The sequence below is a fragment of the Folsomia candida genome, unplaced genomic scaffold (genome assembly GCF_002217175.1).
Source record: "Folsomia candida strain VU population unplaced genomic scaffold, ASM221717v1 Fcan01_Sc044, whole genome shotgun sequence".
Lineage (NCBI taxonomy): Eukaryota > Metazoa > Arthropoda > Collembola > Entomobryomorpha > Isotomidae > Folsomia > Folsomia candida.
This window is the reverse complement of record NW_019091236.1, coordinates 681,726-699,194: the sequence shown is the minus strand read 5'-3', so window position 1 is coordinate 699,194 and position 17,469 is coordinate 681,726. Positions and strand designations below refer to the sequence as shown.

The 17,469-nt window shown below is 38.1% G+C and overlaps 2 protein-coding genes across 2 annotated transcripts; one reads left to right on the top strand and one right to left on the bottom strand.

Moving 5' to 3' along the window:
- Positions 1–7,119: 7,119 nt before the first annotated feature.
- LOC110861686 lies at positions 7,120–9,418 on the top strand. Its single transcript, XM_035844909.1, has 2 exons — positions 7,120–7,554; positions 7,696–9,418. The coding sequence occupies exons 1-2, from the start codon at positions 7,462–7,464 to the stop codon at positions 9,286–9,288; spliced, it is 1,686 nt and encodes a 561-aa protein (XP_035700802.1). The 5' UTR covers positions 7,120–7,461; the 3' UTR covers positions 9,289–9,418.
- A 115-nt stretch (positions 9,419–9,533) lies between these two features.
- On the bottom strand, positions 9,534–13,120 carry LOC110861709 (DBH-like monooxygenase protein 1 homolog). Its single transcript, XM_022110837.2, has 6 exons — positions 12,779–13,120; positions 12,486–12,638; positions 12,031–12,270; positions 11,715–11,927; positions 10,959–11,286; positions 9,534–10,221 (listed from the first exon to the last, which is right to left on the bottom strand). The coding sequence occupies exons 1-6, from the start codon at positions 13,055–13,057 to the stop codon at positions 9,668–9,670; spliced, it is 1,767 nt and encodes a 588-aa protein (XP_021966529.1). The 5' UTR covers positions 13,058–13,120; the 3' UTR covers positions 9,534–9,667.
- Positions 13,121–17,469: the final 4,349 nt, after the last annotated feature.

Below are 17,469 nucleotides of genomic sequence, written 5' to 3'. Positions count from 1 at the left end.
TGATAGCATATCTTGCTAAATTAGAGAACTCAAACTGAGTCAGCATGAATTATATGTGATTTTGTCACGAGCGAAACGACTCGTTTCGCTTAATTTTTTTGCGTTAAATTTTCATTTTTTGAAATTAAATTTTGTCTGTACCAATTAAAATCGGTCCCACTGATCTGAAATTTTGTAAATATGGGGAAACATACACGATGAATAAATGGTCAAAAACTTAAATTCGGAAAGCGAACATGAGTCATACAGATAAAGTGGGACCCATTCTCACCCTATGATTATGTTCCATACTGTAGGTAATTATAAAATTACCAATTATTTAATTGGGTTTTATACGTGCCCAATAACATATCGGATAAAATATGTTCTTAAACTTACCATTAGTAACAAATTGTATTCCTGGAATGGAATGAAACTCGTTGTCATGAGAGTTTTTCATGGCATGAAAAACACCACCCATACGCACCTCTCTCTGGGACTGTGCAAAAAGCATGTTGTCAACTTGACAAGGAATACGGGTCGGCATCCTATCCATCCCATCTTAATTGATTACTATGTAACACCTTGGTCAGGGCAGGTGATTGGGTCAAAACTCTCCTAAAATCGATCACATCCTTTATGTCCTGACCCTAACGGTGTCCCTGTGCTTGGGGGAACGTCCATATATAACGTCGTCAAAGAGGTGGATGGCTGGTTTTGGGTCGTCTATCTTGTTCATGGTTAGGTTAGGATAGGGAAGGGGTGGCAAAAAATTTGTTTTATGGTAACGTAATAACGTGGTAACGTATGATTACTTTTTTTTAGGATGAGCCCGACCGTCCAATTGAGCTCTACCCCAACCTAGATTTCGCCGATGCCCTGCTCGGTGAGGAAATTTGTCCCCAATTCGAGGAGGATCCCCTTAAACTGGAACCAGCGGAGCCAAAATTTGAATCCGACGAGTCAAAGATCGAACCCGATGACTTAAAAATTGAATCCTACGACCCAGTAATGGAAATCGACGCCCCGAAAATCAAATCCGACCCGGATTATCATCCACCCTCTTCCGAATCCAGCGAACATAACGATGTCGACGACAACCAAGAATGCACAACTTGGCCCAAGCACAAAACTACTACAGGACAGGAACAAATCACGGTAGCTAATTGAATGTGAATTTAATTAATTGTTTATTGGACCCTTATCGACATTCGAAAATGTTTAAATAACTTTAATTAATCATGTATCCCAGATCTGCCCTCCAAAACAAAATGTCCCAAACACCTCAAGACTGGAAAAGACTAATCCTAAGATCATAGTACGGAGGGGGTTGGGCGGGGCAAAAATTGGGACACCTCGGATCAGCAGGAGGGACGGCGATGGGCCGGGAGACCAAGACTTCGTAGGAGAAATGCATTCTAAACAATTTATAAACAGTCTTAAATTCACGTAATAAAAATGTCCAATTTTTTAAATAACTATGTTGAAGTAAGGGATGGTCCATTAATCACGTCATCATTTTAGTGGCTGGTTTATGTAGGTCTTCCTTTCTTTCCTATGTCAAAATTTCCTATCCCTTAATTAATAAATACGTTGGGTGGGTGGGTTCTAGAATCGAAATTTTTGACGACGTATACTGTCTCAAATGTAAGAGATAGAAATTGGATATTCTCTCATTCTGTGATATACTACTCGTGGGTCGTGATATTTTGTTGTATTATAGGCAATTTAATGCCACATGGCTCCACAAAGTTTCATTCAAAATACGCTACAACTACCCGAGATTTTATCATTCTCCCAAAATTAGTCAAATTGGGCTGTCTCAAAAGTAAGAGATAGGACATTTTTAAATTAATTTAATATTAATTTCTAACTGAATCCAGCCCTAGACACAGTGTCTAATATTTAGTGAAACCCCCTGGACTAAGATTAACTCAAATATCCGTCAATTCATTGAATCATTCAAATTCTGAAGAGTTTCCAATGGGATGTTCGCCCATTCTTCGTGAATTTGGCGTTCCAGTTCTTGTTTGGTCCGATACTGGCGTCCGTGTGAGTATACTCGACGCGAAAGTTCGGCCCAGAGATTCTCCATGATTGAGATACGGACTTCTTGCTGGCCAGGACAAAGTCCGCACGTTTCTCCTCGCTAAAAAGTCCAGTGTGGAGCGAGAAGCGTGAATTGAAGCGTTGTCTTGCTGCAAAATCCACCCCTCCCTCCAATTTTTGGACGTTCTCGAATGAGATTTGCCTTGAGGACTCCTTGGTAGCCTAGGAATCTGTTCTTGGTGGAATCGACGCAAGTTCAGTCTTTCCATTGTACCCAAATCCTCCCCAAAGCATGACAGACCCACCCCCTATTAATGAGCCAATAAAATATTTTTATATTTAATGATTAAGTAGTTTATTGTAAAACTAACTGGTCAAAAATGGTTTCTGACATACCTGCTTGTCGCTTAGAAAAGATTTCTGGTTCCTTCTTGAGATGGTGCCAATAATACGAGTAACCATCCGGTCCATCCAGATTTAACTTTTTTTCGTCCGTAAAAATGACCTTTTGCCACTCTTTGTCCCATGACATGTACTTCCTGGCGAATTCCAGCCTTGCGTCCTTGTGGCATTGGGTCAAGGGAGGCTGGGTAAGATTTTTCCTCCACTCCAAGTCGGTATTATTGGTCAGGGACCTGTGTACGGTGTCCTTTGAGACAGTAAACGGCAGTTCCCATTGAATTTCTCTGATAGATTACTGCCCTGTTGCGGCAAGTTTGCAAATTGGTCGCTCATCCCGAGGTGTCAAAATCTTAGGGTGACCATAGGAAGTTGTTTCAAGGCCTTGGTGGGTCTTTGAATTAAGATAATTCGAAATTGCACTTTGCGAACACCCGAGAAATTGAGAAATTCTCGATTGAGACGTCCCTTGCTCACGTAAAAGGTCGACCTGCCCCAACTGGTAGTCGGAAAGAGGTTTGCCGGTTGGCATCTTGACCAATACTGACATTTCAAGTCGAGACCTGGCCAAGGGGCTGAGTAATTAACTGATTAAATTTCCCAAAAACGCCCTATCTCTTACTTTTGAGACAGCCCAATTTGACTAATTTTGGGAGAATGATAAAATCTCGGGTAGTTGTAGCGTATTTTGAATGAAACTTTGTGGAGCCATGTGGCATTAAATTACCTATAACATAACAAAATATCACGACCCACGAGTAGCATCTCACAGAATGAGAGAATATCCAATTTCTATCTCTTACATTTGAGACAAAGCGTAATATATAGATGGCCCCTAATAGGAAATACAATTTATATGCATAGCGCATGCATACCTACGTATGTAAAATGCTGCCAGCTTCCGGCAGCATCGACCTCTATTCTGAAACACGCCTTAATGATTTCCATTTAAATTAAACATGGCAAACGCAACTCTTTTTTGAGGATTAAGTATGGAAATATAAAGTGTCCACACAATGAAAGTGTCAAGGTTCACCCTATTTTTTCAACCACCCAAAAGTAAATTTTGAATATCTAAAAAGCATAAAAATTGGCAAATTTGATATGCTTTCTGAAACCGAAAACAGAATTTGATTATCTCTTTCCGTTAAAAAATGACAGCACGAAGTTTAGGACAAGTGGAAAAATTAGTTTGCCACTGGTGTGAAAAAGTGATTTTCTCAGATCGGGAAAAGGCTCGTGACTACTTCGTTCTTCAAGGGATGCCCCGGACAAAATTAATCATATATTATGCAGATATAAGGATTGTGAAAATGCAAAATATAAAATTTTGCCTTGTCAACCTGTCCGTCAGGAGACCAACATACTGACACGGAACGTGAAAAAATCTTTTGGAGGCAACCTTAACATATCCGTGAGGGTTGCGCCCAGACAACTAACAATTTCAAAAACCCATCTTCGCACGATTGAAGCCAATAAGATGGGCTTCAAAACGTACAACTTTTAAACCGCGCCAAAATTCAGTGAAGATGAAAAAGCTGGAGCTAAAACAGATTTTCCAAAACTTTTTGTGAAAATGTTGAAATCGACTTCCAGAATTTTCTCGTCGTGGATAATGCAAACTACTTACCCGTTGACCTGGGGGCGTCCATGACGTAAAGTTCTACTCATGTAGAAGAATTATGTAAAAATTACGTTTGTTCGAGATTTAAATATTAAACCTATGTAATTTATTTTATATAATACATGATTGTAAAGGCCGCCGCCATATCAATCTATGAATGAATAAACTACTACTACTACTAAATATAAAGCCAAATAAAATTTCCAATGAAATACATAAAATGGCTGGCAATGGACAAAAATGAGAGCTTCTCAAATTCATTCGCTTCCACCAAGAATATGAAATGTTGGCTTTATTTGAATGATTGCTTGTTCAAAGGACTGATCCCCGGAAAGAACATGCTTCATTTTGGCCGGAGATAGATACGTGCTGGAATGCCAAAATAGTGAAAGGGTACCTTCGAGGGGAAACAGTTGATTTTGTCGAGAAGAAAGACAACGCTTCAAACGAACCTCACACGTTGACACGTTGAAAGATTTTTGCCATAAATTAATAAACAATACTCTTGGAAAAAATTGACATAAACAAAATCGGAAGAATTATGGAAAAATTTGTAATAGACTTTGGGGAAACGAGTGGCAAAGCGCTCATGAGAGGTGTGCGACAAAGTCTTCGCTCCAAAGGTAGGGATGATATATTTGAACTACTGAAGCATTGAAAAACTTCGGTATGTTCATCATTAATATTGCATAAAAATTTCATTAGATTTGATTCGTGAATTCAGTTTTTACATGCCTAAACGTCCTGACACTTACAATATGTGGACACTTCATACACTCTAAAAACGCCCGTCGGTAATTTAGTGCGGACGTATCAAAAATGCCACCCCGAGCCATCCGTACTTAACCAAAGTACAATCCCACTTGCCGCAAGTGCAAGGGTGGCATTTTTGATACGTCCGCACTAAATTACCGACGGGCGTTTTTAGAGTGTAATTGCGTGTTTATACATACACATATGTATTTATTTTGCTCATTTAATAAAACTAATCCCAACCAGTGATTGGACAAGCTATTACCATACGCCGGTTATTTATTTGTTTATTACTTTTTCATTTCTAACACGTCGACTCCCAAACTTTGTAGGGTTGTTTATCAACACTTGTGGTTATCAAAAATTAAAAAATGTTTTCATTTTTTTTTTAATATTTTGGACTTCTTGTACATATAAATATATTTGTCAATATTTCGCCATTTTTTAAGAAAATATAATCATATTTTGGGTTTTGTAATATTTTTTTTTTGATTTATTGATGCGTTTGTTTGCATTTTTAATATTTTTTTTTACTTTTTCGTAATTTCTTATTTTCATGACAGTACACAAATGTGATATATGTACATAAATTAAAGAACGACAGGAAATGCAATAACAATACAATAACATCGGTTGAAGGTTTCAACCTGAAGCGACAATTAGAAGGTCGCAGCCTACGACTCGCAGTGGTTGTGGGGGTCTATGACCATAGAAAAGTGTAGAAGGATTCGACCCCATGGGGCCAATTGTGTCCGATAAACCCACTCAATGGCGTGAATGCTGCGAAAATTGTCGCACTTTAATCATCGCCAAAAATTGAGTTTTGCTCAGATTTTGAAAATATTTTCATTTTTGTGACCTCAGATAGTTGCTATATCAGATCCAATATCAAACTCAGCTTTTTTGAAATTTTTGATATTTTTCAAAATTCTCGGACTCGCATCGAAAAAATTCGGAATTTGAAAAAGCTTAGTTTGCTATTGGATCTGATAGAGCAACTATCTGAGGTCACAAAAATGAAAATATTTTCAGAATCTGAGCAAAACTCGAATTTTGGCGATGATTTTAGTGCGGTAATTTTCGCAGCTGGCACTCCTTCCAGTGGGTGTGGCGGACACATTGACCCCATGGAGTCGAATTCTTCTACACTTTTTATACGGACATAGAGCATAGAGCTCCACTCTCCACAACTAGGGATGGTCAAAATACATGTATTTTGAAAATACAAAATTCGTATTTTTGTATTTTGTATTTAAATACATAATAATCAAAGTATTTTGAAAATACAGATGTGTTTTGAGCCAATGCGGAAAACAAGTCTTAAAATGAACTTGTTTCTAATTTTGCGCTTTTGCATCATGCATGATGATGTTTGTAGTTAAAATCTAATTGTCTCGGCCTAATATGTGTACGAAGTGATGAATTTCAGCTGAAACTCGAGTCTTTTGACGTTCGAATAAAAATGTATTTTTAAAAATATTTTGGCTTTTTTTTCAAAAATATAAAATAAATACTTCGGGCTTTATAAAAAAATATGTAGCCGTGGTATGGCTATTACATGATCATTTTATATGGGACCACCATCACCATCATTTATGTTTACATACATATTTACATATTTATATTCTTTGCAAATATGCGGATCAGAGTTCCAGTCCTGGTCGTACCACCGGGGTATGCATTCTCCGATAAAACCCCCATATGGCTTTTAGTCAATACTGGTACATAACTTGAGGGGACAAGCACGTATGTAACAACACGCTTTTTTTATCTAAAATATAATTTTTAAAATTTAAACAAATGTAAGTAATTTTTATCAGCATGTTTGATCAATCAAATCAGGTAAATGGTGCATATGTAAAGGAGAGGACCACCACCATCTCTTGGTGCTAGTCACATGGTAGAGTGTTGCGGAAGCCATGTCATATACTTTTGCTAAACGTAGCATTGTTCGCATATTGGACATAATAATCTCGTCCACTATTTTTTCCACATGTCCAAATTAAAGTTTATACAACTTGTGAAACCGACTGGGGCAACTTCGTTGAGTTCTCTACCTATCACAAAATGAAGAGCTTATATCAATCCGTTTATCATATGGCTTATCATATGTTTATCATATCCGTTTATCAATTGAGGAGAGGTTGTGCATCATGCAATCGCAGAGTTTGATTTCATTTGGATACTTGTTGCATTGTGAATTTGTGAAGTTAACCGAATAGATTCAAATTATAAATTGACGCGATTTGAGCTTAAGTAACACCCAGTCTGATATATTATAAAAGTGCCGTAAGTTAGTTACATAACTGGTTGAAATCAATTACCTACTTAGCAGGAGACCACATATGTCCATGTCAACATCAATCACGGATTGCGGGATATTTCTCAGATTGTATGATTAATTTTATGATGCAGAGTCTGTCAAAATTAAATTGAAATTACACCATGTGAAGGTTTTAATAAAGTCCTCCGGTTATGCGAAATATAAAAAAGGGCATTAAAATCTGGCACCGTCAACGTCACAGCCTCCCCAGTTAAATACAAACCGTGTTTATGATTACAATGCTACGTTAATGTGCAGTTTACAGTACGGATTCTCGTCATTTTTCAACTAGCTTCGCACAAGTTTAGTGAGCTGATTCAATTCTTATCTCAAAATGGAATTGGGCCCATACGTTCCATTAGAATCAACCAATTGCAGGTTGGAATCCTTTCTTGGATTTGGGTCATTCGGCTACGTCTTCCAGGGGGTAAGTTTTTCTTTAATTTTAAGGTTTTGGATACCGTGAAAATTGTATTTTTACTTGTTTGTTGAAAATTGTGGATATAAATTGTGAATGTTTATTTTCTGCGAGCACCTAATAAATACTTAATTACTAAACACATTTTAGGTGAATGAACGGGGAAAGGTCTCCGCCGTCAAAATAATATTCGTTGAGACCTCGGGTAGAACCCCGGAAGAGCAGGAAGCTGAGAAGCATCGACTCTCCCGAGAATATAAACTAATAGCTGGAAAGAAACATGACAATTTAGTCGAAATCTTGAAATCAACCCACAAACCGTTCACTGTAGAAGACATCCAAGCTTTGCTGGACATTCCATGCATTCAAGATAGAGATGACATTCGAGCAACACTTCGCTACAGATTGTTTCAAGCTGAGGAGAAAAAGCAAATCCCGACATTATCCATCCAAATGGAGCTGTGCGGCAAGACGTTGCGTCACTGGTTAAACATTAATAATGAGGTTGACAATCCAAACTTGCGTTCAGTCCGTCGGAACATAGTTAAGGACATGTATGATGGTCTAAAGTACCTTCACCTTAATAAAATCATACATCGTGACTTCCGTCCAGAAAACATTATGTTCTCCTTCTCTTCAAATGGGGAAGAGTTCGAATTTCCGGTTAAAGTGGGAGATTTCGGTTTATGTCGAAGGGTCCATAGTGAATATACTGTCACTGAAACACTAACCCCTTTTGTAGGCAGTGTGACTTATCGTGCTCCTGAAACTAATTTTACGGATTACAGCATTCCTGCAGATTTGTACTCGTTTGGTTTAGTATCTTGGGAAATTCTCCAGGTAATTAAGCAGAAGGATACGAGATCGATGTTCCACAGGCTGGTGCATGATTCACAAAATCATCTTGTTATTGGGGCAGACTGGTGGTTTCCAAGGTGGGCAGAACTCATTATTCAGCTTACTAAAAGACGCGTTCAAGATAGAATTCAAGGCTGTGAAGATAGATTGTTAATGGGCGCTCTTAGATCCGAAATTACTGTAGAGTCGCATAAGCAATTCTCTGCTATCCAAGACTTCCTGGTTCCAGGCTATATCGTAAATATTAACATTAAGGACAAAGCAAGCAAGTTTTACTATTTTAAAGTTGATCATGTCACGTTTAACGGGGTTAATGCTTTAAGCCTTCAGCATTTGAGGTTAGAAATTGGCGGACATTCATGTAAAATTAAAAATCTTGCATTAGAATCTTTACGCATACAAAGTAATAATTGTATTGTCAGTAATGTAATTTGTGACCAGATGGATATTGATGGAGATGGAAACCAATTGATTAACATTGAAACTTTGCACATGGGTGAAGCTGTAGGCAATTCCGGCTTCGGGATTTCTATATGGGGGGACAATAATATTTTAGAATCGTTCAAATGTTGTAATATCCTTGCTAAAGTGATGGAAAATCATGAACGCAGCATACTCCGTCAGAGTGTTGACTGGGAAGCTTTCGCCCAACGATTCGGCCCGATATGCATTTATTTGTCAAAGTCCAGCGAATCGTGCATAATTAAAAATGCTAATTTACGCAATGCCTTCATAAGTGGAGCAAGACATGGTTTGCTGGACATCGAGTGCAATAATGTCATTCAGATTAATGGGTTAGACCACAGCACCAAAAACTTAGATGCCGTTAATCTCATCGATAATTCGAAAAGGAGCTTAATAAGGTTAGATTTTTACAAGAACTAAACATTGATTTAAAGAAGTGCACAAATGTCATTTTTTGTAAAAATGTGTCAATTTAATTCATGTGTATATACTTTAGGATTTGTCGTATTAATTTGAACCTTCACCCATTTCTTAAGATTTATCAATGAAGCACTTTTGTAGCACGCGCAAAATATAGTTATACTGATGCATTAGAAACGCGAATGTTGTTATTCATTATAATAAATAACTTTTGATATTGAAAAATTGGTTAAATAGCCAGAATATATTTTTAACTCAAAATCTTGATTTTTATTGCACAATTTTATTTTACTATGTGTATAGACATGTTTATTTGTCATTGAATTAAACGATTTTTTATATTCATATTATGACATCGTCCGTTACTTGGCAAGGCACGTCATTCTTTCAGAGCACACTCATCTACTGGCACATACTCTACAAAACTTTCTGGATATCTGGTAGGCCTTAGTGTCCCGCAGTGCGACATTTGGTCCCCGTTCAATCTTTCCTCCTGATACGCCCTTAAAAATTCTTCCGTCCAGTTAAACTTGGTCGCGACGAGGTCAAAATAATCCCCAGCGATGGATACCGGCGTGTCGATGATGTACCTGAGTGACGAGGCTTCCTGCACCGTGTGATACGTTTCAACACCAAAATCGGCCAGATGGGTGTCCACGTCGTAGCGTGACATGCAACCCAACCCGCCCCTGGGGTAGTACCAGAGCAAGTTTTGGCACATTTCCTCGTACGTTGAGTGTCCCCCGATTACGGGATCTCCACGTCGCCAAACAGACGAGTACGTACACTCGAAAGACATCTGGTCTCCGGGAAGGATTTGGCGAGTCTCGAGAAGAATTTTATTCTGTTGGAAGTCGAAATCGTACTGGTTATCGAAATCTATCCAGGGAAGTTCAACGTTCCCTCGGAAATGACGGGTTCGCATTTTTCTGCCTGGAAAAATCAGAGTGTTGACAGGATTAGTTTTAAAACGTCAGAAAACCCGCAATTTTGGAAGTTAAAAACTACTAAAAATTACACGTTTTACAAAACACAGTGTACAGAAATACATGTTTAAGTTGTTCGCGTCCAGAACGCGTTTAGAAGATCGAATAAATTAAAATAGTCTTTAATCACAAAAGGTAATCCGGATTATTAAGGAGTGAAAGCCCTTTATAAGATCGTTATGTCCGTCTGTCTGTTTGTCTGTCTGTCCGTTGGTCCGATAACTCTTGAACGGAACGACATAAGAACTTGAAATTTTGAACGATAACTCCTAACGTCAAGGGACAGGACGAGACAGGACGAAGACGGACACTCTGACATCGTCACCTGTGACGATGACGTCGTCACAGGGACGAAAAGTGACGAAAAAGTGTCACGTGTCAGTTTTGGCATGTGGCACAACATTTTTAACTATTTTTCAACGAGGATTTCGAAAATTCATGTCATTTTGCACTTGGACGTCACCTGTGACGATGACGTCGTCAGAGTGACGAAAAAGTGTCACGTGTCAGGTTTGGCATGTGGCACAACATTTAATCTTTAATACCTAATCCACAGCATAAAAAAACGTTTAATCTCGTGGTAAATAACTCATTTTTAATCCCTCGTTAGGGAAATTGTGCATACCTAAGCAGTTCAAATGCCATCGTTCCTTCAAACTTTCCCACTCAATTCGTTTTACTTACCAGATTTGTGTGAGTGTAGCATTGATGCGAAAACAGTTATCCCTTCGGGTTCTAACGCTTCCTGAGTGCACTGAGGACTACAATGGCCGACAACCTTGAAAGCGTCCTGATTTGGCGGGACGGTAAGCGAAATGTCCACGTACTGCCCAAGAGCTAGAATTCCGGCATCGATAGGCCTCAGGTTGGGCGTGTGATACATGGCCAACCCCGTTTCGAAAAAGACGCCCTCCAACAGCTGTGGATTATCGTAGTGAATTTCGACCATGTAATATTGTGCGGTGGGAGTTTCTCCGATCGGGAAGCCGACATCTTCTGGGAAGATCATCATCTAAAAAACATTAAGAATAGAATGTTATTATTTGCAAGTAACAAATGTGCAAAATTATCCGTAAGGAAGGACTTCGATGACTCATCGTCTCATAAAAACCTTCAAAATCAACACACTTTTAATCACTGCGCGGCTCGGGGAAAATATTTCAAAGTTCTGGACCACGAATTTGTAGCCAGCTGAGTTAATTAATAGAATAGCAGTGATCATTTTATGCCAGTTTTGATAAGTTCAAATTTTTCTGTGCATAGTGCATAGTTCTTCTTTTATATTGCGACCTCGTGTACAAGTTGGACGTCCAGAATTATACAATAAATTCCTAGACCAGCGAAGTATCTAAAAATGTGCTGATTTGGACGTCATCTTATCTTAAATCTGGCTAGGAATGCCGCTAATTGACCAATTTGACGCTAATACAAATATCTCACCTTCCCGCCCTTCGCCCACGTGTAGATGACCGATTGACACTGTGCTATTGGGAGTTCTTGTGTTGTGAAACAGTGATCTCCGATGTTCCCGTTTTGATACGTGAAGCGATCAAAGGCCTCCTCGTCCGTCTGATTTCCTGGGGCTTTACACGTGTAAACTACAAAATGGTGCGTGTGCTGGAACGATTCTAGGCTGGGTAGCAGGGTGTCGAACTAATAGGTCAAAATCATAAAATTTTGCAATTTTTAAACGAAACTTCGGCTTATTGGTGACAAACAAAGCGTCTTATCTTATTTAAGAAATATGTCTCCTTACCGCCACGATATGGTGTTTGGTCGTCAAAGTGGGTCCCTTATGGAACGTGCACCAGTACGCCGTGTCAATCGTGGGCATCGTTATGTTTACTGCAATTGTGTAATTTTGCAAGGTGGACACATCCAATTCTGGGGTCGTGGCGTGGATTAAATTCATACTCTTGGTCCCCCTGTTCGTCGCACCGTGATAGCCGATCGAATCTGTGGCCCCGAGCGCCCAGATGACTCGGCTGGTATAATTCTAAGAAAATTAATGCAAATTTTTAACGATTAATTTTAACTAATCCTCACTCATTACTTTTAAAAGTCAAAATTTTTCATTTTTTGAAGTATATTCTTGATACATACCAATGCATGATATATTAATATTAATAAACCCTATTTATATATGTAGCTCGAACATAATATAAGATTTTGGACTTTGTCACAAAAAAAATTAAAAATGATTCGACTTACCCCGATTGCAAAATCCTGCTCATCACAAGTGTTCAAGAGGCGCGAAAATTTTAAAATCGTCTTATTTTCCGCAGTTAATTCATACGCTTCCAGTAATCTCCAATCTTGCTGAGTATCCAAGATCGGCGTGGTTTCACCAGTTGCATAGAAATCCTGACAAAAAATTAAATTATGGATTAATTAAAAAAAACATTCTATAATGTTTGTAATTAGTTTTGAGTATTAAAAATCTATTCTTCTAAAATCTGAATTCCCAGGGAACCGCAGTTCTTTTCCATGCAAAATTTATTTACCTGCCCATACGTCGATCCATCTGGTCTCACCCCCGCAATAAAAATATCCGCTCCGGTCATCGTTCCCGAGGGGGAAATTCCAAACCCGACGAAACCCAAAGTTCCCGCCTCGACTTGAAACTCGATCGTGTCTTGGACCACATCCCATCGCAGGACGTACCTCCCTTCGCCATCTAAGGTTTCCTCGTTCGCGTAAATGCGCTGCTTAATCGAGGCGCCGGTACAAATCTGCATCACGGCGGCCACAAGGACAAGCAGAAACTTCGTTTTTGGCAACATTTTCTTAAAAAATTCAATTAATCACTTACTCGTTGACTCGATTTAACTGTGAACCAAATAGTCGAGACCGGTGTAATTTATACACCTCCAATTCCGCAAAATGACGCCGTGTGCAAAATAAATTGTATAAGGGTTTCTATCTAATCTCGGATTGAATCGAGTCCATTCAGTGTACCGCACAGTTTCAGGTACATGATAACCTCGTGTCGTGTGTGGGGTCGTGCGATAAGAATGTTATAAGTTTAACGGGGTTGGTTGGTACTACGTAGTGCCCAACATGTATCCGGATTTGGCCAGAATCGGATTTACACAAATCCGTAGTGGAATTCGAAATTGTTGACGAATTGTCGAAATCCGGATAGGCAACGTACATATATTCCGTCATGAAAATGAGGGTGGATAGTTTTGGGTCTCCTATGTATCTTACTCATGTTTAGCTTAACTTGACTAGGATGGTGAAGGAGGGGTGGGTGGTTTTAAAATCCGTATTTTTTATGATTCAGATCCAATTTGAGATGCAAATCCTGGGCCGAATCTTACTCGAGTTAGTTGTTCACACTAAATAATATGTGCTGCGTACATGAATCAAAAATCACGTGTCGTTTTAATTCGACTATAAGACGTGCTCCTGGACCGTGTGTCCCGCCGTCAAGTACGAAGTCATACATACTTATGTATGTATTCCACTTAAATTGATGTCATACCTTATGCACGGTCCTTGGACACGACGATGATTCATTGCCCAAGATTTGAGTGGACAAAATATATAATGAAACCCTCAAAAGTATGCACCTGTTGTTGAAACAAATTAAATACGCAGTGAGGATGAGTCAGTCAAACTTTGCGTATGTTCCAAATAATTGTCACAAGGTTTACTTATCTTGATTGGTATCTGAACTTGGAAGGCACATTTTAAACATATTGTGACTGGTCAGAGTCACACGGAGATTTCGGCATGCTGAATACTGCACGCATAATATTTGTAAAGCATTTATGAGGATAATTAATTTTAGTGATTCTTGAGATGAATAAAAGTTTTATTGTAAAACTCCGTAAATTACAACACTAATTATGCACATATTACATACATATATTCAATTTTTGAATTGCCAATTTATTTAATTGTTATCTTTACGAAGACAACTAACACTTACTAGGGAGACCCTTTCTATGATAGTTGAAAAATGAGTTCTAATTTAACTTTTTGCATGCACCATGATGTTTTCATGGCAAAGTGCAAAAATTTTTCTGCAAAACCAATTTGCAAATTTTTTTACAGCCTCCAAAGTTGGCGAAAGTGGGGGAGGAATAGGTGGAATCGGAACGTGTGAAGATGGGGGCGGTCGTGCCCTCCACCTATGACGGTCATTATGATCTATGTGACCCAAGGAAATCCATCAGTAACTTATGCTTGATAAATTTAGTAACTTATATTTACTTTAAATTTAATTAATTGTAAGAAAATTTAGTTTAGTGAATGAAAAAAATTGATGCATGTTAATAGCATTGTGCGAAGGGGTAAGGTCAGTTTGCCCAGTTTGCGCACCAAATACTTAAATCTTATTGTTATTTTAGCCATCTCCTCTTTCACTTTTCTTAAAAATTCTCTAAAAATTGTTCAATTAAGTAAGCATATTATCAATTATTACTTAAATATGGCGAGAATTATTAAAGTGTGCGAATTATTACTAGAATTAGTAAAACAAAGATACAACACCGCTAGGGTACCTATAATTGACAGTGGTTTAAATTTTAACGACTTAGCAAGTGAAGGATTGATTTTAATCGAAAATTTACTTAATTTTTCAACCAGTGGATGTGAAACGCTCGTTGCATTGGACATTGCCAGTGACGATGAAATTACATTTACGGTGCTGCTCAAACCGACACAAGTTCCGAAGAATCGACATCGCAGGAATGGGAGATTGAAAATATCGAACGCAATAATTATAATCTCGAGGAGATGATAAAGATTGTATAGTTCTACGACAGTGTTAAGCCAAATAAATTGTATCAATTGTATCGGGTTTTCCCGAAAATCTCAACTTATGCAACAATAGCTCGGATGAGGACGTACCAGCATGGCAACAACCGGCATGACAACAACCTGGAGAAGTTAAAAATGTGGAAGATTGTGTACTCGAAAGATTTAATTTTGCAAGAGAATCTGTAATACACATTGGTGAAGTAGATTTAAAACGCTGGGGAATTATTAAATCTAAAGAATTATCTTTGCCATAATCAAGGCTAGTTCAACTTGGGTTCATAATTTTAAGATTAAACATAGAATTGTGTCCCGTAAAATAACCAAATATTTAACCAAAGCCGAGTATGCCAACAAAACCAATGTCAACCAATGAGAAAATAATTGGTATTCAACCTGACTTTGTCCTCAATTTTGACCAGTCAGGATTCACTTACGAATATTCACCAAAGCGAACTTTATCAACCAAAGGAGAAAAAAATACACTCGGATTGTTAGTTTCACATAATGCAAACACCCATTCCTACACGGTGATGCCACTACTATCGATGAGTGGTAAATTTGTAGGAAAATTGCTTATTTGCCTCCAAGAACCACAAGGATGTTGGGGTCCAACAGTTATCTTGAAGTCCCACCGAATATATACTTGGTCGTATCGAAATCCGGAAAGCTAGACAAAAGAATCATGAAAAAATGGATTGATGACTGGGTGGCCCCATACGTTGATAACAATGAAGCTCATTTACGACTCATGGGCTGGACAAGTTGATGAATTTACATACGACTCACCGGAAGAATGCACGAGATTTCAAATCCCTGCCAAGGCTACATCCCTAATTCAACCCTTGGACAAATACATTTTCAGACAATACAAAATATTTCGCCGAAGGATTTTTGAGAAAGTCGCCCTTGATTCAATACAGATAGATTTACATAAAAGACAAAATGTTATTAAAATGCAATCGCTAATTAACAACCAGTTTCAATCGGTTGCTTTTGTAGCAATGCTTAAATACTCCTGGTTTGCCTGCAATTATACTAGAGACCGAGTGGAGTTTAAGAATGTGACAGAAACATTATTTTCAATAAGTTTTGACAACTGCGAGGAGGAAATGTGCGACAGAGAGACTTTCATAAAATGTTCTCATTGCTCAATTAATCTGTGTTTTCATCATTTTTACGTCGGAAACCACTTTCATTCGGACAATTGAATGATATTAAATCAACCAATTAATTTTCATAGAGGTAACTACAAATTGTTTTGTATACTTGATGCATATGTGTATAGGAGGGGGCATCTCCATACGCTCCCACTCCCCCCATTACGCCCCCATTTTCGCCAACTTTGAAGGCTATTAAAAAATTAGCAAATTGGTTTTGCAGAAAAAATTTTGCACTTTGCCATCAAAACATATCATGGTGCATGCAAAAAGTTGAATTAGAATTCATTTTTCAACTATCATAGAAAAGGCATCCCTAGTTAGATACCTTTTATCAATCCACCCTTATTTTTCCGGACGTAATAATTATTATGTATATTGTTATTATATATTTTAAAATACCAAATCATACACTTACAGTTGTATTTCATAGGAATTATACTTAGAATATAATTTCGTATAGGATACAATGCCAATCTTATGCAATTCCACCCCTGAAACTGGATTACCAATTCACGCAAAAGATGTTAATGCAAAATATGTTCTGGGCTTTGCAGAATTTCTATTATCCTTACACGTGGCCAACGTTCACCGGGTTTAAATCAGTTTCTTTTCGGCATATTTTAACGTTATATACTTACAAAATTTGCATTTTAAAACGGTTATATGCAAGTATACTTTAATTCCGTTAGGCCAAAAGCGCCGATATCGTAAAATCAGAAATATTCTCAATAATACCACTTTTAGTATACTTCCCTAACTTGTGGAATCTGTAATCAAAGGCACCCGCGTAAAATGTGAACGGCCGCATAGCCCTAATTCTAGATTTTATCAGTTTCCTTGGATTGAAGGGCTTACCAACTTCAAACTGCGGAATATCCCCCGGCGTAATTTTTAACTTGTGAATGATCGCACTCGTCTCCTCAGTCATGTATATAAAAGGGAATAAATTGATTTGTAGAAAGCAGAGAGAGTAAACCGCGATGCAAGGAAACATCCAATAGAATGCAACTGGTATTAACGTGTAAGCAGAAATGGATAGGTACAAACTTATAATAGTGCTTCCCATTAACGCTGCAAGAAACGAACTAATTGCGTGATCACATAGTCCCTGAACAGATCGAAGTACCACATTTCCCATGGCGAATACATATAAGGTTAGTCCGAAGAAGAGTTTTCCTTGTTTAAGTTGCCCTATGATTGTAATAATAAAGTCGCCTAATACGGTTACCGCGACGTACGCAAAAGATCCCATCCAGAAAAATTCA